The following is a 25,441-nucleotide window of genomic DNA, read 5'->3' as shown; positions in this document are numbered from 1 at the left end:
TATACGTAAGGTTTTTTTGCAAAGCCCCTTTGCAACAGCAAAAATTTGTATCGGTGCCTTGAAAGTTGAGACGACTTTGAAAGGCGTGAAAAATGTTGGCTTCGAAACCCTGAATTGATCTGACTGGCGGTCTCGCGCCTGCCAAGCGCTGCACAGCCCCTTGTGGTACGTAGTATTCTTGTATTCATCGCATTTCTAAAAGAGGAAATACAGGAACATGTAGCAAAACGGCAGGGTGAGACTTCTGACTGCGGTTAATTGCGACAAGTTGGTGACAGACAGATCAAGGAAAATTCCACTTGCAGACAGACTCTTTCTGTCGCTTTTAGACGCCGATAGGGTTTTTCTGGTTTGCGTTCTGTTCTTTTTAATCTTACCTGTTGTCACGGGAATTATCTTTCATGAGAAACTTCTCTACGAATTCCTAAATGCTTTCAGGGGTAGAGCTGTCAGACGTGCTCTCTTGAGACGTAGCTCGTAACGCGCGGTGACCGTGCGAGGCTGAAGCCGCTCCGCGCCGCCGTTACTGTCTGTATCGCTCGAAGCGACGCTGCTGGGGAGCGGCAGCGATGGACGCGAGCATCAGAACCGGCAGAACCACAAAGGTACGTCTGGGGTTGTTCTGAGTACGGCGCGTAAATAATTAAGCAAAAAAGGGTCCTAGAGAATGTTTGAATTCAGCGCGACGCGTGGTGATGTTGGAAATGGCTGGTGTCCTCACCTCGAGGCGGGCGGAGGGCTCTTCGCGGCTCCCTGCGCTGTTTGGTGGGACAGAACTATTAACTGGAAGAAAAGCCTTTTTGGGGGAGGGCTCTGAATAAAGCAGGATTCCCAGAGAGCAAAGGCCTGTGGATGAACGCGTTTGCGATGCGATGCATACGTGACCTCACGTTTCCACCTGTCTCACTGCCGTCCCGTGGTAACACTGGAGACACGGTCTCCAGAGGTTGTCGGCGACGGTCCAGGCGACCTGTTGCACAACAGACACTGTCCCAACGTTACAGGCAGAACAGAAGAAACTTTGAAGTACGATATTTGTTTCTTTTGAAAGACCAGAACTAGTTTATAAGGGTTTTTTTTCACATCTATTTGTGCATTCATATTGCATCTAGTGTAATTTTTTATATATACACAGATAAAACAGCCTGCTGCAGCTATAGGGCTTAGAGAATGCTGAAGCCTCGAGTCACAGGCAGCGCCTTGACTGTCCCACTCTCTGCAAGCCCAATAAGCCGCGTAATGGAATTCTTATTTTCATCCTGGATTATGATGGCAGTGTTTACTGTAAACAAACTGCCTCCTGGAAATTTGATACAAAATATAGCGGGGGGAAGCGTAGTTCTGACTCGATGAGTCATTCTTTTGCCCTCAAAATTTTCCATTGAGGCACGTAAAGATAAGAGAGGACTATTTTTCATGTTAAGTCATCAGAAATCGATGCAGGGCGGTTTTAATTTCTATAGAGAGAGAATAAAGTTTCTATTTCTAGGCAGGATATTTTCAGTTTTCTTAAGTGGACTGCCAATGGCTAAATACCTGTGATGGTGGCAAGCTGATTTCCTCTTCTGCTGTGAGATCTCTAGACACAGCCGGAGCACACCCCGTCAAATGCAGCTGAGTGACAACCGAAAGTCTAATTTATTTCTGCTGTACAACTTACAAACTCTTTATAAGGTTCCTACTGCCCTAGAAGTAGTGTTTATTATAATATTTGAGTATTATACTTAATACAGAAATACTAAGGATGTGTTTTTTCTACTCGCTGGACCCCTTGAAGCACCCCCCGCCAACCCTCGGTAGCTTCAGAGGGCCGGGCGGCGCTTTGCAGTTATCGCTGTGCCCCAACGATTCCATCGTCACAAGGAAAAACCTTTCCGAAAATGAATTCGGTCTGTGAGCGCGGCCAGGGGAACGATGTTGCTTCTTTCTTGCTGCGTGCACACCTGTGACACGCTCTGCACAGGAAACGTTGCACCTCTTGGTGCAATATAAAACACAGTTCGCGTGACGGGCTGCGCTTGGGAAATAGCTCTCGGACCGGGCGACAACATTTTCAGTGCCGGCACCAAAGGAAAACCAGGAGCGTTTTTTAAACAGCCATTGCCTTGATCTGAAGGTTTGGTCTCCTTCCGAAATGCCTGGTTTACACATTCCCCTTCTTGTGAAGAACAGCCTGAGATGTGTTTCTGTGAGCTCCTCCGGCCGCGGGGGCTCTGGGGCTCCTGCTGCCGCCCCCAGCCTCAAACACCTGGGATCAAACAGGTGCTTCAGAGTAGGGTTTCCCAGGGCTAATATACTGAGCAAGGAGTTAGAGAGCCACGAGGAAATACTGGAGAGAACGGGGGAGGCTCCCTTTTCCCTGGCCTCAGACAATAAATGCGAGGCTGTTCGCAGGATGCAGATGGAAGCGGACGCGATGCCCAGCTTTCCTGGGGAAACCTCAGAGGTAAAACCTTAGTTCTGTCACGGGCAAAACGGTTTCGCTCCAGGGAATTTTCACCTTGTGTAATTTATCGCCAGTTAACACAAACTTCTAGTCACTGATTCGGGGGATTGAGAAAGAATAAACCATGAGCAATTAAGCAAGCGCTTAAGTAAACACCTTTCCTCCCCCTTCCTAGCCTCAACTCGCCTGATTTTTGTCTGGGGTGCGCTCAGTCTGCCCCAGTTCCTTCCCGGAGGTGACGGCGGTGCAGGAGGTTGGGGCTGGGGGAAGAGGTCTGCGGCTGCCACCGCTGCTCTGTGGTTAGTGCCCTTTCCTCTCCACTCCCCCGAGCCTCTCCCTGCCCGGGACACTCACGGCCCCCGTGGGTCCCTGCCCCGGCATGGGTCACCCACAGCCCCCGCCCCTCGGGGGTCCCTGCCCCGGCATGGGTCACCCACAGCCCCCAGAGGTCCCTGCCCCAGCATAGGTAACCCACAGCCCCCGTCCCTTGGGGGTCCCTGCCCTGGTGTGGGTCACCCCCAGCCCCCGTGCCTCAGGGGTCCCTGCCCTGGTGTGGGTAACCCACAGCCCCCAGGGGTCCCTGCCCTGGCATGGGTCACCCACAGCCCCCGTCCCTCGGGGGTCCCTGCCCTGGCATGGGTCACCCACAGCCCCCGTCCCTCGGGGGTCCCTGCCCTGGCGTGGGTCACCCATGGCCCCTGGCCCTCGGGGGTCCCTGCTCTGGCGTGGCCCAGGTCCTGTCTGGGATTAATGCAAGAGAACAGTCAGTTGTATCTGAAAGTAGTTTTGTGGCCGCAAGTTGTGGCTTCGTTACTTGTATTGGATCATTTCAAATGCTGGTGGCACCTGAAAAAATCCGGGGTAGTAAGTGAACGGCTGCTGCTCATCCTCTGCATGAGGTGGAGTGTTCAAACTAGTAAAACCGCTGGTTGTAATATTGAAAAAAAGAAAAGAGAAGAAAAAAGAGGAAAAAAAAACCAAAATACCCCTCCCGAAGGCATTCAAACGAGCAGCGCTGTGCCAGGAATTCTTTCCCATTTGGACCAGTGCCTTAGCTGCTTGCCTGCTCCCAGCCCCAGCCCAGAGGTGCGGATTTTATTGAGAAAGCATTTTCTCTTCAAGATGCTTTGGTTTTCTAGTTACGTGACTGTGGGTTTGGGAGTAAGCGTTTAATTTCATCTTGAAGCTACCGTGGAAAGGGGAAGGAAAAGACTTGCCAGAGAAAAGGCAGCCTGTGCAAAGGCAAACCCAGTCAAGTGTTTGCAAACGCCAAGATACTCTTAAGGCCCGAGCGGTAAAACCTGTGCATTTGCATAAGCATAACCTGGGCAGAGCTGTTGCTGAGCAAATGGCAACTATGGATGATTTTAAATAACACTAGTATTTAATAATATTAGAGAATTTTTAAAAAAAAAATCAAAGAAACAAAACCCTTCAGCTGCAGTTAATGTTTAGCTTGCCTCCGAAGCGCGTGATCATTCTGCAGCGCTTTCCGTAACTACAAAGGAGATGTAGAGACCCGAACGTGAAAGCTTCAAAGTGTATCAAACCGCTGTTAGGTTCAAAGAAACAGGAGTAAACAACGCTGATGCAAAAATGCTTTAAAATCCAGTCCTCGCTTTCGGGCTCAGCCCCGCTGCCCTGTGTTTTCCAGCCAAGATGCAGTTGCAAAGCGGGGAAGGCGCTTCCCCGGGGTCTCTGCGGGAGGGACTGCGCGTCCTGCGCCAGGCCCTCATTAGCATCCGCAGCCGCAGGCCAATTGCACCCCGGCGATGATTTTGCTACGTAATTAGCTCCCTTCGCTCCCGGTAGCTGCTCTCCTCTGGGGCTCCCGGCAGATGCGGCGGGAGGTGGAAGGAGGCTGGGCATTTGCTCTCCAGGCTTCCAGCCAGAGCCTCCAGTGCTCCTGCCTGATCCGCCGGGCCGGGCTGGGGGAGGAAGGGCTGGGGGAGATCCCATCCTCCTCCTCAGGTGATGGAGTAACAGGGAAACAGGAGGTAACGAAATGAAGGTCAATGTAAGTATTTGGTTATTTTATTTCTGCTGCGGTTAATTTAATGGCTTTGCTTATTTCATTTGCGGTGGAAGTGTATAGAGGGTAAAATCTGCGCCGGCCGGGATCGCTTCTCAAAGCACGCTATGAACGTGCCTGCACGTCGCTGACAGAGCGCGCGGTCTTAACTTGTAAAATACGATCTAAGTTAAGCTGAAATAATGCTTTTTCAAGAATGACAGTACGGTTAAGAAGGGCGGGGCTTTGCACCATGCGTATTAGGCAATAATATGCCCTATTAAAAACAGCTACTGTGACTGACCCTGGCTGGCCACGAGGACACCCCTCGCTTCCCACGTTTTCTTGGAAGTAACGAGCTTAAGTGACTAATGCTTGATTATACATTATCTCAAAAGAGATGGTGTTTTTTACACCAGTTACTAGAAAATGGGTAGCGGAAATGTTTTAGCAGCTTGAGTCACTCTTTGATGAAGAAAATGTCAAGTAATTCCAATCTGAGTTACGCGCGCCTGGAAAAGCTTGTGCGCTCTCGGATAACCATGGATCGTATCCTGCAGTGCTCTTGCAGGGAGAACCGAAGCTCAGAAGAGGGAAGGAGCAGTGGCAGTGTTCATTTTTGGGGAATCCTGCTCGGGGGGGGGGGGTAATAAGTGGATGGATCAAACCCATTTTATAGTCGTAGGTTCCTGGGTTTGCCCAGACTCCCAGCACAGCGCACAGGCGGACGCGTTGTGCCGAGCAGAATTTCCTTGGCTGTGAAATTCGCTGCATCTCCCAGCCTGACGTTACAGCTGATCTCTGGCAGCTGTGACTCGGGCCGGGGTCTGCACGGTCGCCCTGGGGTAATGCCAGGGGAAGGGGCGGCCTATGGCGGTGACTGGGGCAGGTGAAAAACCACCCGCTGCTTTTCCAATGAAATACTGAAATTTCAGATGAATGAGACTTGGTCCAGAAGGGTGGTTTTAATAAAGAATTGCTCCGGGGCAGGTCAGAGCAGTGACAGAGCTGGAGGAAGCGGCAGCCTTTGGGAGTTGTGGCGGTGCTGCTGCTGATTCATTATGAATCAGAGAACGCCCACCCCGAGCCTCTGCCTCTGGGGCTGCTGTCGCTTCTGCCACGGCCAGGGGATGAGCAGAAACCGCGCCGCAGGTCAGCTGGGATGCAGGGGCAGCCTCCTGCCGCGCTTGTGCGCCCGGGAGGAAGAATAGGCAGCAGCCATCGCAAATGAAGGACTTGCAATCTGCTCCCGCCTGCCTGTTCTGGGAATTTCTCGCCTGTTCCCTGGGCGGGCAGAGGAAGGAGAGCAAGGACCCCGCTCTAACGGCTCTCTGTGAAGCATCTATTGCTCGGGAGGCAGAAGGAGAAAACTCGTACTCATCAGGACTTTCCGTATCTTTAAATCCGTGTTTGGAAATAAATGACGTAGTAAAATACAATTAAGATACTAAAAGGCTTAGAAAAGCCAAAAAAAAAGTAAACTAATTTGGTGCATTTGGGGTGAAAAAACATTTGGATAGTAGGAGGAACCCAAACGCAGAAATACATACATATCAATTTTTAAATATAAGGAAATGGCAGTTTGTTTTTCCTTTAACTTCGGCATGAGACCACGCAAGTCAAAATGCTAGGGGTGGGAATGAGATCCTGATGACACTGAAAACGGCGGGGGTTTCTGTTGGTTTTAACGCAGCTAGAATTTGATTAGCTACATTGGGGGAGAAAAGGGAGTTTGGGGAAAATTAACAGCACCAGCTCGTAATTCCCACCCCTCTCCATCACTGACTAATGCGCAGATGCACAATTTCCATCCAAGTGGTTCTGCCTGGAGTTTAAAAACCGGTTGTTCTTTATTTTATCAAAAACTGATTTGACCATTCAGAATTTAAATCCTGATGATTAGCGCCTGGTTGCACCCTCCACAAATCAGTTAACCCTTTCAACAGGCAATAAAAGCAAGTCCGATATCCGTTCCTTGTTGAAGCTCGTACAAAAAGATCTGAAGCTTCTGTACGACCAGAAGACTTCTCAAAAATACGCAAACAAAACAAAAAGCACAGCAGAAGGACCCTCTGCAAGTCAGAGAAAACGTTGTGCGTCGAGCGGGACGTGCAGGCCCTGCGGCTGGAGGGAAGGGACGTGCCTGTAGATGAGAGATCGGAGCGTTGAAGGTAAATTCTGCCGCCTTCTGTGGATGTTGGCCATGGGAGCTCCGTCTACAGTGAACTGACTTGGGCAAGACTTAAATGGACTCAGCTTGGCTGCTATTTAAAAGGGGCTTCTCCGGGAAGCGCGTTCCCGGCTAAGGGGGCGATGGGGAATGTTTATTTCTTCGGCTTTGTTGGGAGGTGAGGAGATTAACTGGAAACAGTTCTGTAAACATGTCAGGGGCGTCGCTGATGCATGAACATAACTGTTTAGCAAACACAATCCACTGCCTTTACTTGTATCTCTTCCTTCTCCTCAAATATTTTAAGCCCCATTTTTCCGCAGTAAAAATGCTTAGTGTTTTTTTTTATGTGCATTTTGCACATTATTTATCTTCATCCACAAAAGAAACTCCTGTGATTAAAGCTATCCCTTTTTTTAAAGATTATTTCAACAGGTTTTCTTAAGAAGCAAATTTAAAGCAATAGTTGAAGAATTTTTATTTTTTTTTTTTTAACTTGAAGTGCTGTGAAGCGCTACAGCACCTAAGTGTTGTGTGAAAGAGTACGTAGCACTGAACTGGAGTTTCCAGGTACAAACTGAGTGGGCAGGGGGGGTACAGAAATGATTCTGGCAGACTTGCAGGGAAGATGCTCAAATCATCATCTGATAATCGTGAAGGATTGTTCTAGCAACACTTGCGTGTATTTTGCGAGGGTGGGTTTTCTTCTGTTGATTGTGCCGTAGGCTGAGGATAGAGACTGGGACAGGAAAGGGATCAGGAAACCTTAGTCTTAGCGGGCGGGTTTTGCCTTAGCGCAGGTATTTATTGTGTGCGTAGAGCACAGATGTCAGCCTGTGCGAGCGCTCCCGTTTTGAGGTTACAGAATTTTATACTGGACTTGTACAATTATCAGCTTTAGCGACTCTTAATTAGAATATTCGCTGTCTTCATTAATAAACATGAGCTGACAGCTTTCATTCTGAAGACTCCCAAGGGCTGTTAGGTTTTGTAGCGGGAGTGTCGCTGGCTAAAGATACGCGAACAAGAAAGGTGTAAAAATTCAGGTTTGTAGGGAGAGTTACTACCCTAACATCCAGTGTGAGGAGACACGCTTCCAGCTGCGCGAGAACTCTCCTTCACACCTGAGTTAACTGAACCTGAGGTCTCATACTGTAAATCCATTCAGCGTGGCTGGCTCGGTGTAGCGACTGCTTTGGATTGCTCTGACGAGGTCGCGGGCTCTGCGTGGGGGAGAACGGCATCTCAGGGAGAGGCTGCAGAGGATGCAATGCAGTTTTCTAGGTCTGTGCTCTGTCATCGTCCTGTTAAAATCTGATAGAAGGGTAACAGCGCTGACTGCCGAGGCGCTTTCTCATGGGGCGATGAACTGGCTTTGAGATGTTCTTTGTCTTGGGGGATTTTTTTCAGGGCTGCTGACAGGGAAGAAGCAACAAAAGTCAAAGAAGAAAAATGGTTTTGATCTCATCTGTGTTGCTTTAGTACTTATTGCATGTTGGTTATTGTAAGGACACGTTAATGAGACTGCGTAAAATAACGAAGAACTCTACACAGCTGGCCCTGGATGGCATTTTGTGGATGATGGCGTTAGACAGCCAGCTTCTGCTCCGCTGGTAATACAGGGAAAATGCAGATCCCCTTGGCCCCAAAGCACAGCTTCCTCCTAGCCAGGCAACCCCTAAGGTCTCTGCGATCCTGGGAATGCAGTACTTGTTTATAGCTAACGGCAGGCCAGAGATGCTTCTGCTCACATGGTAGAAAGGGGCTGCCACAGTGATTGTTACATATGTCCCAGGCGGCTGAAAGTGTAGATAGGTCCTGATTTCTGACAAACAGCCCCACGGTAGATGCGCCAGAGCCCGCACTACAAATAACCTCGCTCTGCGTAACTGGGAATAGCCACGGTCTGGCAAGTCTGTCTGTGCTGTCGGATCAAGCGCTCCCCTGCCATAAACCTCCTGTAACTTGTGTCTAGAAAATTGCTCCTACTGTTATTGGGATCACAAAGTCAATTGGCTGGGATAAGCTCTCTTAAAAGTGTCTCCAAAAACTGGAATTTCTTTGGCAAGCAAATCAGAACAGCTCTGGCGTCCAGCGGCTTCTCAGTAACTCACCCTGTTTCTCACCACGAGTGGGCGGCGCCCGCAGGAGGCCGAGCTGCAGAGCTGGCGGTGGCCTGGATGCCGGTAAGGGACGGGGCACAGGCGGGAAAGTGGCGGTTCCTTACCCAGCCTCGCAGTGCTGTGGTTAACCCAGGGTGGCCATACCCGCCTCACGGGTAGGTCGTGCCGGGGGTTTAGCCTCAGTGGAACATGGACATCCCCAATCCAGCTTTCACAACTGACCCAGCTCAGTGGCTCCAGCAGGTTTTTTCTAGTGCTGCGGATTCATTGCCTCAAAGCCCACTTGAAAGTCAGCCAACCTACAGCAAGCTCTTCGCTGCCAGAACTACAGCGCCTTCCAGTACCGAAGCCAGCTAGTTCAGTGTTTGCTTTTAAGTATATCTTATAAAATAGCACCTGTGATGCCAGGCGTTGCTGTGGGTTTTGTTACAGTTTGTTTTAGCAGCATTAGGCTGATCTTCAACATCTGTTTCAGCATCCTGCGCTAGTATTTGTTGAACCCACAGCTGGCACTCCTCAAAAACTAGTGGAGCTTAGATGAACAGTATTGGTGATGTTCGTTTGGTGATAGCATGAGATAAAAGAAACACTTCACAGGTCTCTTCCACACCAGCCTGGCTGTGATTGGGTCCTGAGAGGCTGGTGAGCAACCAGAATGCTGGGAAGGAAGCAAGAAATAAAAGGGACTTAATTGTCCTGTAAACAGAGGAGCGAAGGAGAACAGAGAGCAGCATATAAAGGCAGAGCTGTTTGACCTGTTGTTTTTACACCTTGTGAAATTGTTCCTCCTTCTGTGTTTTGGGGGAGATTAGAGTTCAGCAGAAATGAAGTTACGTCAGCGGTGTGGTGCTGCTTGGATTGTTGTTTCACTGTATTGCTGCAACTTTCTGCCAAGCTGCGGGTACTGAAAATACACAGAAGAGTGTGTTCAGGGAAGCTGATGCTGGGGACTTCTGTGTTGCTTTAGTGGTTTGGATTTTTTTTTCTTTTGTGCATCCTCATATTGCACTGCAACAAGAAGCTGTCTTTTGAAAGAGCTTTGCCTGGGACATTCCTGTACTTTGCTTGTTACAAATTGCTGATATATTCTGTGTTACACCTTTCTACCTCTCATAAATTCCCTCAGAGACTAGTTCCAGGTCAAAAGGATAAGAAATCTTCATTAAAATAGCTCTCTAAGTTTCTCTACCCTTTTTAAAATGCACGGAAAAAGGTCACCAAGGGCTGCAAGCCACATCACTAACGCCTTCCACTGGCACCTGGAATCGTGTCTCTACCAGCGGCTGGTCTGTTACGCCAGTGACAGGCTCGTGCTCCTGAAGGAAAATTGTGAAGATTCGAACGAATTTGCTGAGCACTTCTGCCATACTGGAACTGAGAGCAGACGGAAAAGATCTGCTCTCCAGCTCTGTAGTACTGACCACGTGTCCTGAAACTTGAAATTTAATTTAGTTCTGCCTTAAGTGGAAGAATCTTTGCTTTGCTTCCTTTCTTTTTTTATTTCCCCCTGCCCTGCTGTTTGAGAGCTTTGAGAGCCTCGCTGACCTGCAGATGTCTGACAATCCTGGGCTGCATGACAAGGAGTGTGGCCAGCAGGGCGAGGGAGGTTCTCCTCCCCCTCTGCTCTGCCCCAGTGAGGCCACACCTGCAGGGCTGCGGCCAGTTCTGGGCCCCCCAGTTCAAGAAGGGCAGGGAGCTGCTGGAGCAAGGCCAGCGCAGAGCTGCCAAGGGGATCAGGGGCTGGAGCATCTCCCTTGGGAGGAAAGGCTGAGAGACCTGGCCTTGTTCAGCCTGGAGAAGAGAAGGCTGAGGGGGGATCTCATCAGTACCTATAAATATCTGAAGGGTGGGTGTCAGGACGATGGGACTGGATTCATTTCAGTGGTGCCCAACGCCAGGCCAAGGGGCCACGGGCACAAGCTGGAACACGGGAAGTTCCACCTGAACATGAGGAGAAACCCCTTCCCTGTGCGGGTGCCAGAGCAGGGGCACAGGCTGCCCAGAGAGGCTGTGGGGTCCCTTCCCTGGAGACATTCACCCCCCGCCTGGACGCGGCCCTGTGCCCCTGCTCTGGGTGTGCCTGCTCCAGCAGGGGGTGGGATGGGGTGAGCTCCAGAGGGCCCTTCCAGCCCCCCCCATTCTGGGATTCTGTGATATTCCAGTTCATTCATGTTCTACAGTCTGGAGGTTGGGACCTGTTTCTGTCACCTCTCTATTTAAGGTCTCAAATTTTTTGGCTCCAGCCCTACAGGGGTATGTGACAATCTATAAACAGATTTGTTGCTCTAGCTAAGTCAGGTTTTCCAAGGCGTCGTATAATCATTTTTTTTTAATCCCCTGCTTGGCCTACAATTGAGATGGTTTCAAAGGTTCCTGGGTATCTGTGTGGCCTACAGATGTAAGCCCAGGTGCCCTAATTTGAGCTTTGCAGATCAGAGACCACCTTTCAAAACGTGAACCACTGTGTTCTGCTTTGAACTGGCACCTCGCTGTGGGCTGCTCGCCCTTGGAGGTTCGCCCAGCTTTACTGGCAAAACCAAAGGGACGCTTGCTGCGCTTCAAGCGAGGAGACCCCTCTGCTGACAAGGCTGTGACTTTCACGGTGTAAGTTTAAAACTTAACTTTTCGTTCAGCATGGGTGCCCCTGAATACATTCATCTCACTTTGCCAAATGCGATGTTGCTCAGCTGAGTTTTGGCAACCTTTCTGTGGAACACCTTCGCTGTTGAACGGAGCTTAGACCGCCCTGTTGCTTCCACTGAGCCGGCCGTTGTCTCGCTTTGCTCGTTTTGCAGCAGAGCAGAACTAGCAGTGACTAGGAAGAGACATGAGAGAATAGTTGGAATTATTTCTCCTGCTGATACCTGCTGCAGTCACGTTTTATTGCCTCTGAAATATCACTGATGGGAAGAGCACCTCCTCACTCCACGCAACTCAGGTTGTACTCGTAATTACTTGCAGAAATTCTCACTGATCCGCACCGGCCAAATTCTGACCTAGTGAGAATCGGCGTATTTACTCTAAAACAAATGAGATTTCAGATTAGACTTGTGTAGTTTCATACATTGGTTAATTCAAGAATTAGGCCCAATAATGTGTTTGTTATGCTGTTTCCAAAGGAAAGAATTAGCTGGGGAAAGGTCAACATTTAGATGCCTTTTAAAACCATAGCGTGAACCGAACTTTCCTCCTGTTTGTGGTGGTACAACTGGAAGGATGGTTGTGTTGTCTAGTGCACTAGGCAGGGGCTCAGTTCCTGAGTTCAGGCTTCCTGGCTCTGCCACCGATTTCCTGTGTGCGCCTGGATAAGGCTCTTCACATTTCAGTTGCCTGTTTGCAAAAAGGGGAGAGTGTCCCTCTGCCCATCCTCTTCAGGCCTGAAGAAGAGGCTCTGTTTTTCAGCGTGTCTGTACGGTGCCCAGCAAGAAGGGATCAAATATTAAGCCAGAGCTGGAAGGGCTGCAGATGAATAATAGAAGTTGGCTGTTTTCCTTTGTTTTTTTTTTTACGATTGCAACATCATGTGAAGCCCAAACCCACCCCAGGCTGCACTTTGTGGTGGGATTCCTGAAGGCCTGGCTTCAACACAGGTGGTTCAGAACACTTGGCATTGGCCAAATAGAAAGTGGGCTCCCACGTTCAAGGCAAGAAGACTATTTTAAGCAGGCTGTGACATAAGGTAAATGGGACCGTTGTCCATCCCTGGCAGCTGCTGATGGACAAGCCCACGTATCATAGAAAGGCCATTGTTCGTGGCCACCCTGATGAAGAAATGCGTGCTGCGAACAACAGGCTACTTTCATCAGCTGAGCTGACAAATTGGTATTCTTCTGCTGCAACTTCAAACCAGCTGTTGCTTCACAGCAAATGCTCTGGACAAAAATACAAAGCATCACGTTTCCTATTTGGGTACTATCTCTTTGGCCATTACTTGCACTTTCTGATAAGAAACTAATGCTGAAAGAAAGACAGCCAGCGTCCCACTGGCTGGGAAGCAGTCAGTCTCATTTTAAAGCTGGAAGCAAATGGTGTCTTGTACTGAAAAACACTACGTCCACAGCACTCTACCCTTTGCACAAATGCCTCGGATGGATAAAGCTACCTCCTGCTACTACTTTTCTTTCTTTTAACTGTCGTCTTTGAATGAGTAAGCAAATGCCCAAAATAAATACGCTAAGAATAAAATGTGGTGACCTACACACTCATGACTGCCAGAAATTTATAGGCTTCAGCCGAGACGGGTAGGGCTGCCCTGTGGTGAAGAAGTGGTAAATATAAATATGTGCTCCCACACGAATTTTCTGTGATCCTAGGAAAATTCTTGTTCTATTTTCCCTTGGTTTTCTGTCTTTACAAAAATAAAAATACAATAAGAGCACTCTGTGAAGATGCTGAAAGATATACTGGAGACAGAAGTACTTGGGTACAGGTGGTGTCTGTGTGATGGGGAGAAACACAGCCACCATTTCAGGTGTGCTTACCTGCATTAAGCCTACAAATGCCCCCACCTGCCGTGAAGACTTACCAGCCAGCAGAGCCATTTGTTGGGTGTCACTGTGTGAATCGTGAGGTTTTTCCCTGAGCTGATGTCTCGTACAAACCATTAGCCTGGGATGCTCTGAATGGGCAGGATCCAGCTCTCTACTCTGGGGCGGACACGGCTAGCTGGGGTCTGGGTCTTCACGGGTTCCGCAGCCCACCAGTGCTCTTCAGCAGTGTTTCTGCCGCTGGCATTACCACTGGGCACTTATTCACTCCCTTAGTGCTAAGAGGTTTATCTTCATAAGGCTCTGAGAAAAGAAAAACTTTAAAGGAAAATAAGCACGGTTGGGTTTTTTCTTTTTCCCTTTTTTTTTTTTCAGGTAAGAAACAATTAGCCTTTTTCATGCACAGTTGAAGTCCTCAGGTAAATTGGGTAGCAGGCAGGAAGGCATGAGTTTCATTTTTGGATGGGTGATGTGTTTTCTCTGCAGCTTCTGGGAAAGAATTCGCAGAATGCCAGTGGGGAAAACTACCTATTTTTCATCTAGGGATGTTCACAAACAATAAGTCTAAGTAAGGAACATCAGCAGTGCTCTTCAAGAGCCTCGGGGGTGGAAAAGGTGGTGAAGGAACATATTGCAGTATTATGATTATCTGTTTCTTTGCTGCACTGAACATAGCAGACACAGGCTGCAAACGTTTACCTCTGAGATCCGTTAACCAATGCTCTGAGAAACATTTTTTAATGGGAAAAAGAGTGGACTTGAATTAAACTGAAATTAAGGTGGAGACAAACACCAAACCAGAAACTAATTAATGTTTTTGCTGATGTAACAGCGCAACGCCAATGTTTTTTCTCTTTCCAGAATACCTTGGCGAAGGCGCTATACGACAACAAAGCGGAGTGCTCGGATGAGCTGGCCTTCCGCAAAGGAGACATCCTGACGGTTCTGGACCAAAACGTCATTGGCAGCGAGGGCTGGTGGAAATGCTCCCTCCACGGCAGGCAGGGCCTGGCCCCGGCGAACCGCCTCCAGCTCCTCGCCGCCTCCCAGGCCGTCCCGCCACCTCCTTCCACCTGCAGCGACTCCGCAGAGTCGCCAGCGGGCCAACAAAACATCTACCAGGTTCCCTCCGTCCCCAAGCCTACTGTGGTGTCGTCTACCTACGAGAAGATGGACGGGTGGGTTAAATCTCCAGCTAGGGTCTCTGCCCCACCTGCCCAAGGAATATACCAGGTACCAGCCCTGGCTGCGCAGCTGCTCAGTGAAAGGACCCAAAGCTCAACAAAACAGGTAAGAATGTAAGCAGCTATAAGTAATAAATGCTATTGCTAAAACAATCATTGGGAGTGGGAAAATAATAAGGCGTTATTATGCTGAGCATTTCAGTGGAATTTGCAGCACAGCCATTCAAATAAATGGTGTTTAGGAAACTCCATTCAATTCTACCACAGTTTACAGCGTTCTCTGAGCAATGCTGCTCTGCACACCAGATGTGTCTCTATATCCTGTAGTCCCTCACTTTTTTTGACAGTTTAAAGCAGCTGTAAAAGAGAGCAGGAAGTCAAGAATATACCATTTGTTTGGAATAATTGAGATATGATTTACAAACCTACCCCAAAGTTAAAATGACACAGAACCTTCTCCTCTGATGGTCTGCAGCATGCGTCCAGCCAGAGTCCTCTGGGCACGTGTGGGGTCTTTGCATCCACCTGCACAGGAAGGTGATTTGTAATTAAAAACCCCAATCACCCTTTGCTGTGTGATTGTTGCCTTTGGTCTAGCTCCTACCACTTCCAGCGCCTCAGCAAGCTCCGAGTGCTGCTGCCTCTCTCTTCTGCTACTCAAGGCTGTCGCTATGTTTGCACAAAGTAGCAGCACCTACTACAGACATGCTGGAGGACAGAGGGTTTGGTGGTGTAGTCTGCATGAATTTCTCTCCCAGCCTGTTTTTCCCCAGGGTGTACAGGATGAGAGCAGCCACCAGTGCCCCCAGTTACGGAGGGGAATTGCAGACCTACCCTTCCAGGGCTTCACGACAGCTGCCTGGTCTCTTCTTTCTCCCTGCTCCTTGCGTTGGGCATTCAAATGAAACACGTAAAATATAATTTGACTAAATGTTACATCGAGTGTCTTAACATTAAAAAAAAACAGACCTTGTGCTTTCTTCAGCATGAAATGAACGAGGAATCTTTTATGACGACAGGTAAACAGAGCAGGCAGGGTGGGAGTTCAAGTATATGTTTTTATTCAGTTCCATGAGCTCTTCAGCCCTGGGTGGCTCTTTATTCTGTGTATGCAAATCACATTAGAAATGTTAATTGAAAAATGGAAAAGGAAGGAGATTCAGCCCTGAACTATACAGCCTTTTAGGCTGATTTAATGATCATTTGATTTACGGGACTCAGTCGGCCAGCTTTCATCCCACTGCGCTGAAAGGCAAGCTATGGAACCCAAGGGGCTGGTTCCTTTTGTGGGGCAAGTGGGTGCTGGAAAACAAACTTGGTACTTCTCTGGTGACTGAAACATAATTTTCAGTGCTGCAGCTGCACATTCAGCCTTTGTGTACAGTTACCATAACTGCAAGCTCAAACTAATAGCTACAAAAGACCCTTTTGCACTTGCTGTGATCTGATTTCTCCACATTCCTAACCCTGAAGAAGGCATTTGCAAATTGAATGCGAGATTGATACAAATTTTCCATGTTGTGCCAGCAAATCAGGCTGAAAATGCCATCTCTTATTCTTTATCTGAATGAATGGCCCAACAGCAGAGCTCCTCGGCTATTCCTGTCTCTCTCATTTCAGGAGTTTATGTACCTAAGCCCTGTTTACTCTAACAGAGAAAAGAACGAAAAAAAAAAGTCCTAGCCTGCTTTTATTTTTTAGAAGCTCAGATTTGCCTGAGCCGCCTCTTGCACAACGTCACAGCTGTTCCCACACCAACTGCACCGCGGCGGTCACAAGCCATACACAGATGCACGGGGAGGCTCGGGGTGAACAGCCTGTTGCGAGTGCAGAACGAACCGCGGCGCTCCGGGCCGCCTTGCGTAGATCCTGTGGGACAGCTGGCAAAGTTCCTGGCATACTCAGCTGTCCTCTGAGCAGCTGGGTAAAGCCAGTGTAAGTCTTTGAGAGAGCTGATTGAAAACAATAAACCAAAACAAAATCCCTCGAAGCCTGTGTGCTATGGAAAGGCTATAGAAAAGCCTTGTCGCTTCTTTATTTGTCGCCTAACACATGGGGCAGGCTCTTGCTTTACTGAAGGATTTGCTCTTGAAGTGGTAGTAAAATACAACATTCAGTGAGCTTCCTCTTTGCTATATACTGAATAAGATTTGTTCATCTGAAAACAGACCTGGGCTAAGGATGGCTTTCTCGACACCACTTAACTTTTACCCTTTCTACTCAGGAAAGTCTCTCTTTTATGCCTCTGTTTGCAAGCAAGATGGCTCGTATCACTGAGCGCTGAGGGGATTTGCATTCCCTCGTCATTCCCTTTCTTCAGATGAGAGCTAAGAGCTTTCACAAAGATGAAGCAAGCAGTCGTAAAGCTGGAGTCTTGTTCCTCTACCATATTTCCCCTAAATTTAGTCACTACAATGCTCGCTCACATGGCGGAGAACGTTACCTCCAATTTTAAGTTATTGTGACACAGCGCTGTTTCTGTGGGTCAGTAGTTTGCAGTACTCCATTTATAAACCAGCTGCGGAGAGGCAGGCTAAACCCGTGCTAAATGAACAAAACTCCATGCTTTTGGGGTTGATTTTAAAAAAAAAGTCCTTTTCCGACATTTGTATTTTGGCATCTTAACTATGTGTCCTGCAGATCTGCTCATAGCTCTTAAAACAACATTTTAAGCAAATAGGAGAATTAGTGTGTAATTGACCTAAAAAGTGTATCTGTGTGTACATGTAAAATGTGACCTAAAGAAGTCTGATAGGTCCCTTATCTCTGTTTATGGAGCTGGACAGCATGTGAAGGTAACTATGTTTACTCCTTCCAGAGGAGTCAGTTTTTCATAACTACAGAATAACACATCTCAGCCTGTTCCTTTTTGCTGCTCTTACTCCCGCTAAATATGGCTTGACCTAATGGCTCTGTGAGACTGGAGGAGTTCCCCCGCTTTTTTTTTTTTTTAGTGGTTCTGCTTTTGGGTAGTGTAAAGATTTAAGTGATAACCAAAGCTGGAATGTCTCCAAGTCTTTTCCCTCCCTTGGTTACTAAGGCAGATCGTCTCTGATTCAGACGTGCCAATTCTTATCTTATCTGAAATAAAGCAGAAATGCTGTCAAAGGGGAATTATGGGGAAAAAAATACCATGCCTCTTGTAAGGTCAGTTCCTGTCTACCGCCATCAGTGAAAGCTGAAAGGTTTTTAATCACTTAAGAGTGATTACTCCAACGGTAGCCTAGTCAACTAATTGAGTTTTCAAAGATGGCCTGAGCTTACGGCTCACTGCAGCTTTCTCATTATTGTTTGGGTTTTTCTCCCCCCGCCAAAGCACCTGCTTACTCTCCCGAGAGCATGCTGGGCTTCAGTCCCAAATATCAGGAGTGAAGTGTATGATGTTCCATCCATGCAGCGCCGGGAGTCCTTACTCACGCAGGTGAGTGCCGCCACGGTCCCCCCGCGCAGCTGGGACCCTGTAGGACCTCAGAATAGATTTGAGGGTAAATTTTAGCATTTCCCTGTTTGCTTTTTGTAAAATTTGGCAGAAAACCATGTATTTTTAGGGAAGTTCAAAACCTAAAGCAGTTTTCTTTTGAATTTTAGATACTTAGAGGAAATGCATCTTAAATCTGGTACGTTTCTAATAAATACTTATAGTTTTACCATTAGCGAGTTCCAGGGCACAGATGAATTCTCAGTATTAGGGTGTCAGCCTGTCTTGGGCCATCCATCAGGAAATGCACTTTGAGTCATTTGATCGGGAAGATGTCAAGATGTTTACAGAAGAGTCGCTAGTGGGTGCACAAAAAGAAACCGTCACCCACACCACCTGCCTCTTGGGCAAGGAAATGCAAGGGATTAGATCGTGTAACCATGACACGCTCAGGGTAAGGGCAACATGTCGATTGCATCTACCGCTGAAGCGTCCTCTTACATGATCTTGCTCTCGATACCGTGCTTCCCTGGGGAGAGCGAATGTTGCGCTTCCTCTACGTCTCGCTGCAGCCCGTGCAGGTCAGCAGGCTGGGGTGGACGCCGGTCCCCAGCCCCGTCCCGTCACCTGCTGCACAAAGGTGTGTGCAGGACCGGAGCACGTCCGCAGATCCTCCCCGTGCTCCCTGGCAGCACCCAGCGGTGCGGGGTTGAACCCACTAGAATTCATTTATTAGCGAGTTATCCACAAACTTCTTTGCGTTTACCCATCTTTGTATAAGAGGGGTGATCCCTGCGCAGACCCAAAGCCAGGCATGCGGGTGGCGGCTGCCTTCCACCACATAGTGCCCACCGCCCTCCCGTGCAGCGTGCCGGAGGGAGCTCCAGCAGCTCTCCAGCAGGTCGAGTTTGACCTGCGCTGTCCAAACTAGGCGTTACGCAGTACATGACGCGAAAGCCTTTGATTCCACCAAAGTCTTCAGCGGGCTCTCACAGGATTGAAGTCAACCTGCTTCTTTTTTTTTCCCCCTTTAACCAGAGCGGTGCCACTCCGCCCACCGCACGAAAGGGCTCTGTGCTGGTCAGATCCACCGAGGGCTTCCAGGAAGAGCAGAAGCAGCTTTACAACATCCCATCCAGCCCAGAAAAGGCAGGAGCTGTTATCCAGAAAGACTCACCAGTGTGCAACGTAAGTAAGGCTTGTTGGGCACAAGAGAATAATCTTTCATTGCTGTGACGTTGGGCACGTGTGCTGAACCTCCCTCGAGGCGATTGCGGGGATAAGAGCAGCACATCTTCAGAGCAGTACTTTGTCCTTCATATCAAAAAGTTGAATGCTCCCTGGCTCCTGCGTAATCAGGGTACCTACCAGCACTAGGGCTGCCACCGCGTTTGCATTTGGTTTTTAGACTGCAGGCAACAAGATCTCTTGCCTTAACTTCTTTTTATGACAGTATGAAAAGCAAATTCAATACCCTACATTCTTGAATGTCTGTAATATTCAAAGAGATAGAAACTAACCGTCCCTGTTCCATGCAGCGCTCTCCTGCCACCTTTTTGGGGAGTGGAGCACACCTGGCTTTCAGGGGGGCTCAGGCTTCCCATCTCTTCCCCACTGTTTGACAAGTACCCTGAAGAATGGGCTGATCTGAAACTTCACAACAAAGAAAACGCCTCAATGGAAGCTCTTTATTAGTTGAGCGCCAATTACTTTGGGTTTCCTGAACAGTTTTAGGATCCAAGAGAATTTTGACAGGCTCCTTAGCACACATGCACAGCGCTGAGGTGTGTGACCTCAGGGCAGACCATCCCAGCGCAGGAAGTCTTGAGGCTTCCTGTTTTTGTGGATTTAAAGAGAAGTGCTGTAGGTTCACGGCTGCCCCACGACTGGAGAAGTGGGTCTTGCACAGGGTCTGTTCAGTGGTGACCGCCGGGCTGGTGCTACCCAGAACTGGGGCGCTGGCACATGAGCAATGGCTCGTTGAAGCTGGCATTCCCAACATCTTCATGGCTGTTGGCAATCGTATCGACCAGCTGCAGCAGCCTGGGAGCAGATTTTCTTTTGGACGCACGGTTCATCCTTGCTTCCAAAATCAAATTTTCTTAGAATTCTTTGTTCATCGGAAATTTGGAAAATTCTGGATTTGGTCTGAAACACCCTTGTTTGCGATCCCCTTCTCAGGCAGCTTTTCTGCAGATGGGGAAGCCTGACCTGGCCAGTTCTTTCTAAAGTTTTTATTACATAGTGTTTTATTACATTCGGTTGTTTCTTGTTGCTGCACACCGCTATAGCTCCTTGCGCTCCCTCGTGCTCGTGCTTTGTGCTTGTAAGGCATCCAGGTGCCATCTGTCCCGAGGTGCCTATTTGCATCAGGCTGGATTTTCTCACACACGAAGTGGTCTTGCATTCGCGTTTCCCAGCTCACAGGCTTCAGCTGCACGCACACGTGTTTTTAAAGCATCGGGCAAGGTCTGTGTCTGTCTTAGCAAACCTGTATGAAGTAAAAAATTTAAACTCATTGCAGTTATTTGAGAAAGGTCAGTTGTGTCTGTTGGTGATTTTTTTTCTTTTGTCAGGGTATGCATATGAATGTGGGTGGAGACACCGGAAAACCAAGTGTTTTCTGATGCAGAGGCTAATAAAATCTTACCTCCTTCATTCTGCAAAGCTGAGCGTTTGACTTTACCTATTAATAGACTGGCATTTCACTTTTTCATAGCCATTTCGGAAAACTATGAAAGATTCCCACCCCAAAGGAGTTAGGGAAGAGCTCACAGATTTCACTGGCGGGGGACCCTGCTGTATGATTTAATCACCTTCACACGTGCCGCTTGTGCATTTCAGAAAGAAAATTAAAATTACGGGCTAACCTTTTTGTGGCACAGTCCCGTTGACATTACTGGAATTGGATACCTTTGCATGCTCTAAGAAATCAGTTTTGTTTGTTCCTTCTTGTATAAAACACTCCTTATAAATCCTCTGTGCTCTGTTGCAGTTGTATGATGTCCCTCCCAAAAGAGAAACAGATATTTCACAAAACGAATCTCAGAAGAAGTTCTGGGGCCATTACAATACCTTGCCAAATCCTCGGAAGTCGGAGTGGATTTATGATATTCCAGTATCGCCTGAAAAAACAGGATTAAAACAAAACCCTCCCGGCCATTCCTCGGAGAACCAGGTGCTGTATGATATACCGCCAGCCAGGTACAAGGCACCAATGGCAAACACTGAAGCCAAAGCTGTAAATCCACAATTATATGATATTCCACCAACGCAACGGAAATTAACGCTTCCAGATATCCCTCTCTATGATGTTCCATCCTTGCGGGACACGCTCCTTTTGCCACAAAACGGTAGCTGTGACGTACCCGCAAGTCTCCTGGCTCCAAAGGCTGAGAATCAGATCACCGAAGAGAATGTTTATGATATTCCAAAAGGTTTGCCCACTGCTTTGCACTCCAAGAAAGAGATGGAAAAAAACAGTGATAGTTCTGGAGACCAAGCACACAGTGCTCCTCCACAGCTCTCGAGAGATGCCAAATTAGAACAAGACAAATTATCTGTTTCTAGTGTGGACAGCAGAAGCAGCCCGCTTTCTACGTCCTCCAACCCTTCTGCCGAGTCGTCTTCTATGTCATCACCAGAGGAGCCCGCCAGAGAAATTAAACTGGACCTTGATGTAGCCATAGAGACGCTGACCAGATTGCAGCACAGCGTATCCAGCTCGGTTGCGAGTTTAATGATCTTTGTGAGCAGTAAATGGAGATTACAAGAGCACCTAGAGAAAAGCATCGAAGAAATCCATAGAGCAGTCGATCACATAAAAGTGTCACTGGGAGAATTCTTGGCCTTTGCTCAAGTCGTAAAGGTAAACGCCTCCTACCTCACGGATAACAACCTTCAGAGCAGAATTAAGAAACAGCTAGAAATTCTTATGAATTCATTCAAAATCCTAACAGAAACAAGAGAAGCTCTAAACAACTGCAACTGGTCACTAGAGGCTTTGGTCCTCAGGAAACCTCAGAACAGCCCAGATGATCTCGATCGCTTTGTTATGGTAGCCCGCACGATTCCCGATGATATCAAGAGGTTTGTTTCCATCATCATTGCCAATGGAAAGCTGCTCTTCAGAAAGAACGAGAAGGAACAAGAGACGAAGCAATCAAAAGCGAACCCAGAATGCAAACTGGCAAAGCAAATCACAGTGCCAAGAAGAATAGAAACAGATTCACTTCAGCGAAGTACTCCTGGTAAACCCAGCCAAAGTCAGGTCTCGTCTGAGAAACCAAAAGAAAATGCCGCTGACGACTGTGATTATGTTCAGTTACAGGTCAGTATAACTGGATTTTACTCTCTACATTCCGAATCGTTTGCAGATATTACACTATTTGCGCTATTTTAGCTTTTCGCTAGTCGCAAACTCAGTTTGCGCTACTTCCTATTTTCCAGCCTTTATGTGAATGCAGGGTTTTGTTAGAGTGCTAGATGGCACACGCAGAATGATCGGTAATTTTAAATAATGAAGAGAACTGGCGTTTGAGAATTTACCCGGGCAGGCAGCCAGCCAGTACTGAGAAAAGGCTTTCAGATTACCCTTTTAAATTTATTTGAGAGTCAGCTTTTAGCAGGGGTTTAGCAATTTGTTTCTTCTCTTTTGACTAGTAGTTCTCTTCTTGCCGGTCCATTTCATTTGTTTGTCTCTGATGTGACTGTACAGGAGATGTTAACTTTCTAACTTGAGGTGTATTAGAAAACATGCTTTTGTAGAAAATTTTGTTTTAACAAATTAAACTCTTACTGTGAATTATCAAATTTCTTTGTTAGAATAATTTTGGGTGTTTGTTAGCATCATTCCCCATAGAATTACCGAAATTCTACTATGACTGTAACTCTCTTGGATTCACAAAGAAACGCTGGCTTGTCCCTTGAATTTAGGAAGTGTTATGTTTTGTTGATGTTGGTTTCAGTCTTGGATCTTGCAGGAACAGACACTAAGTTTTTAGTAGGAAAAAACCTACAGTTGCTCTTAATAAAGGTACTATTGTTGTCCGTAACGTGAAGGCTGCATAGCAAGTAGTTGTTTCCCCCTAAAATAAGAGAAAAACACATTTATACTTAAATATTGGATGTAAACCATTTCAACTTTCCTTTCATTTTGATTTGTAACAGGCACAGAAAATCATTTCAGGTAAAGAAGTAGCAAAGAAGAGTACAGATTCAAAACCAAAGGTATTTCTGATTTTGAAAACTGTTACTTATGAGGACTTCTAGTTCCTGATTTCTGTGCTTGGTAAAATTCAAAATCATTTGCGTTTGGACACACATATCCACAGATAGAGATCTGTTTGCTTTCTCATAGTACTTTTTCCTAGAACTAGTTCTTAGAATTACTGCTGAAAACCCATGCAAAACATTTATTTTTCTCAAATGTAACGAGCCACTCTCGTCTGAAGTCATGCTATTTATTTGCTTGCCTTTGTGTGTCATGTGGGATAAGGCCGAGAGAGTTGGCGTTTCAAAATATCCTGTCATGCACCAGTGTAAGGACTGACTCTCCTGTTATTGCACAGTTTTAATAATTCATAACTCTTGGGAATTCAGCACCATTAAAGATCAAGTCTGGATGTTTTGTACTATCTGAAAACCCAGGCTGCATAAGGGATGGATGTTTAGCCACAGCCCTTTGTGTGCTGTCCATTATTAAAACTGTGTTCAGCAGAATTTGTTTAGGGAAAGGGCTACCAGGAGAAAACACCACTTTGAAGTCCAGTACTTTATGGAACGGGAAAAGATTGTAAAAGACTCCTGAGCTGGGGCAATTTGGAGAATATTAACTGCCAAAACTCCCTGTAATCAAAGAAACATGTGAAGAATACAGGGTAGGGCAAAGAAATGATCAGTCTGCCACCAAGCTGAGTCTATTTATTTGTTTTTTAACCTTTTTCCAGGTTTCGCCATCTGCAAAAAAGACTGTAATTCAAAGCAAGCAGGACTCTGCCAAGAAAATCACCCTCCCAGAACACTGTAAGCTGTGTTTTGGTGCACTTCACAAGGCAATTAGCGTATTTACGAATAGTCTGAGCAACAACCAGCCACCCGAAGTCTTCATATCCCACAGCAAATTGATCATTATGGTGGGACAAAAGCTGGTGGATTTCCTCTGCCAGGAAACTCAGGAAAGAGAAGCTCGGAACGACATTCTCCACAGCAGCAGCCGGTTTTGCAGCCTCTTGAAGAACCTGGCTCTCGCCACTAAAAACGCTGCAATACAATACCCAAACGCAGACGCCATGAGGGAACTTCAGGATCAAACCGAGGAGCTGTCTAAGTACACGCAGCAGTTCAGAGCGATGATGGAATGAAAGACCCTCTGCCGGTTTTCCAAATTCTCCGTTGTTGTTGCTCCTTTGGCACGTGGCAACCAAAGGGGACAAAAGCAGCTCAGTGACACCAGCTTTCAGTCACCTCTAAGAGCTCCTGTCGGGCAGCTGCCAGGGTGCTGCTTTGAGCAAGTGAAGATCCACGTAACAGCAGGTGCAGAAGAGGATTTGTAGAATTAAATCTGTACTTTCTTCTCCGTTGTTCAAGTCCTGCCTGGAAATGTCGTCATCTTAGTGGCTGGGCAGGAATGTTTGCTGTGTATTAGAGCAAAATTATTTTGTTATCTGGCTGATTTCTTATTTTTTTAATTTCTGTATAGGTCAAATAAATATATTTTCCTTTTTTTTTTTTCTATTTCAGTATGTAAAATGTCTCTTTAAATTTTGCTGCACAATGATCTGTCACTTATGATATCCCGTTATCAGTTGTTTCTTGAGGAATTTACTCAAAATTTGTTATTACAATTTTTTTTTTTTTTTTTTTTACAAGCTGCAAAGCTAACTTTTGTTCTTCATGTACCAATGCGATGAACGCATTACAGGACAAACTCTGGCAGGTACAGCGCCAGTTCATGGGAATGTTAATGGGAGACGCTCCAGCCGGTATCGGAGCACAGAAGGAAAACTGACTTGGAGGAGTCCTGGCTCCCGAGAAGTCTGTGGGAGCGCACCTCAGCCGTCCCCCGCTGCAGCCTGACGCCTTTCACAGCATTGCTCCAACAGGAGAATTGGTTTTATTCACAAAACAGGCAGCGGCTTTGGACAAGCTATTCCTACGAACTGGAAACGTGATGTTATTTCTTGCTGGGCACCCAGAGCACCCGCGCTGGCGAGGCTGCGTTAGCTCGGGAACTTTATCCCTAAATTTGATGGATCTGAAATACGAGGAAGGCCCTGCCACCACGCACGTAGCCCGTTCGTACGCCTGCGCTACTTGTACTTTTTTAAAAATTAATTTATTGTATTTATCTGGAAGTGTCGAAGCCTGGCCTTTCTGGGTAACGCTGTACCCGCGTCTTTGCCCCAAAAACGCACGGTGGGTTCTGGGAGTGGTTATGGCTGATTTGCACCGCGCCAGCGCTCGCCTGAGGGAAAACCAGCTCCCTCGTCTTCCTCTCCGTTTTGTTTTTACTCGGCAGTCACCATGTTTTATCCCGTTATTTAAACGTCGGCGTCTGTAACTATTACTGTTTGCACAGTTAAACGCGGTCACAGAGTTTCA

The 25,441-nt window shown here is 47.3% G+C and overlaps 2 protein-coding genes across 6 annotated transcripts in view; both read left to right on the top strand.

The window, feature by feature from the left end:
• Positions 1 to 327: 327 nt before the first annotated feature.
• CASS4 (Cas scaffold protein family member 4) lies at positions 328 to 25,441 on the top strand. 5 transcript variants are annotated; one of them, XM_075108964.1, is made up of 7 exons: positions 330 to 605; positions 14,099 to 14,527; positions 17,738 to 17,842; positions 18,878 to 19,027; positions 20,835 to 22,169; positions 23,009 to 23,068; positions 23,788 to 25,441. In XM_075108964.1, exons 1-7 carry the CDS (start codon positions 570 to 572, stop codon positions 24,199 to 24,201), a joined length of 2,529 nt encoding a protein of 842 aa, XP_074965065.1. In that variant the 5' UTR covers positions 330 to 569; the 3' UTR covers positions 24,202 to 25,441. The 5 variants fall into 5 exon arrangements, with proteins under 5 accessions (XP_074965069.1, XP_074965065.1, XP_074965067.1 ...); XM_075108965.1 differs by lacking the exon at positions 330 to 605 and adding an exon at positions 3,966 to 4,463; XM_075108968.1 differs by lacking the exon at positions 17,738 to 17,842 and having other exon boundaries at positions 328 to 605.
• RTF2 (replication termination factor 2) overlaps positions 2,410 to 25,441 on the top strand; it is a 55,760-nt gene continuing 32,728 nt past the window's right edge. Inside the window, exon 1 of the mRNA XM_075108974.1 lies at positions 2,410 to 2,416. The gene's annotated coding sequence lies outside the window, so the exon portion shown is untranslated. The remainder of the gene's footprint in view (positions 2,417 to 25,441) is intronic.

This window comes from Phalacrocorax aristotelis, chromosome 13 (genome assembly GCF_949628215.1).
Source record: "Phalacrocorax aristotelis chromosome 13, bGulAri2.1, whole genome shotgun sequence".
NCBI lineage: Eukaryota > Metazoa > Chordata > Aves > Suliformes > Phalacrocoracidae > Phalacrocorax > Phalacrocorax aristotelis.
The sequence above is the reverse complement of the archived record's forward strand: the minus strand, read 5'-3'. Positions and strand labels throughout refer to the sequence as shown.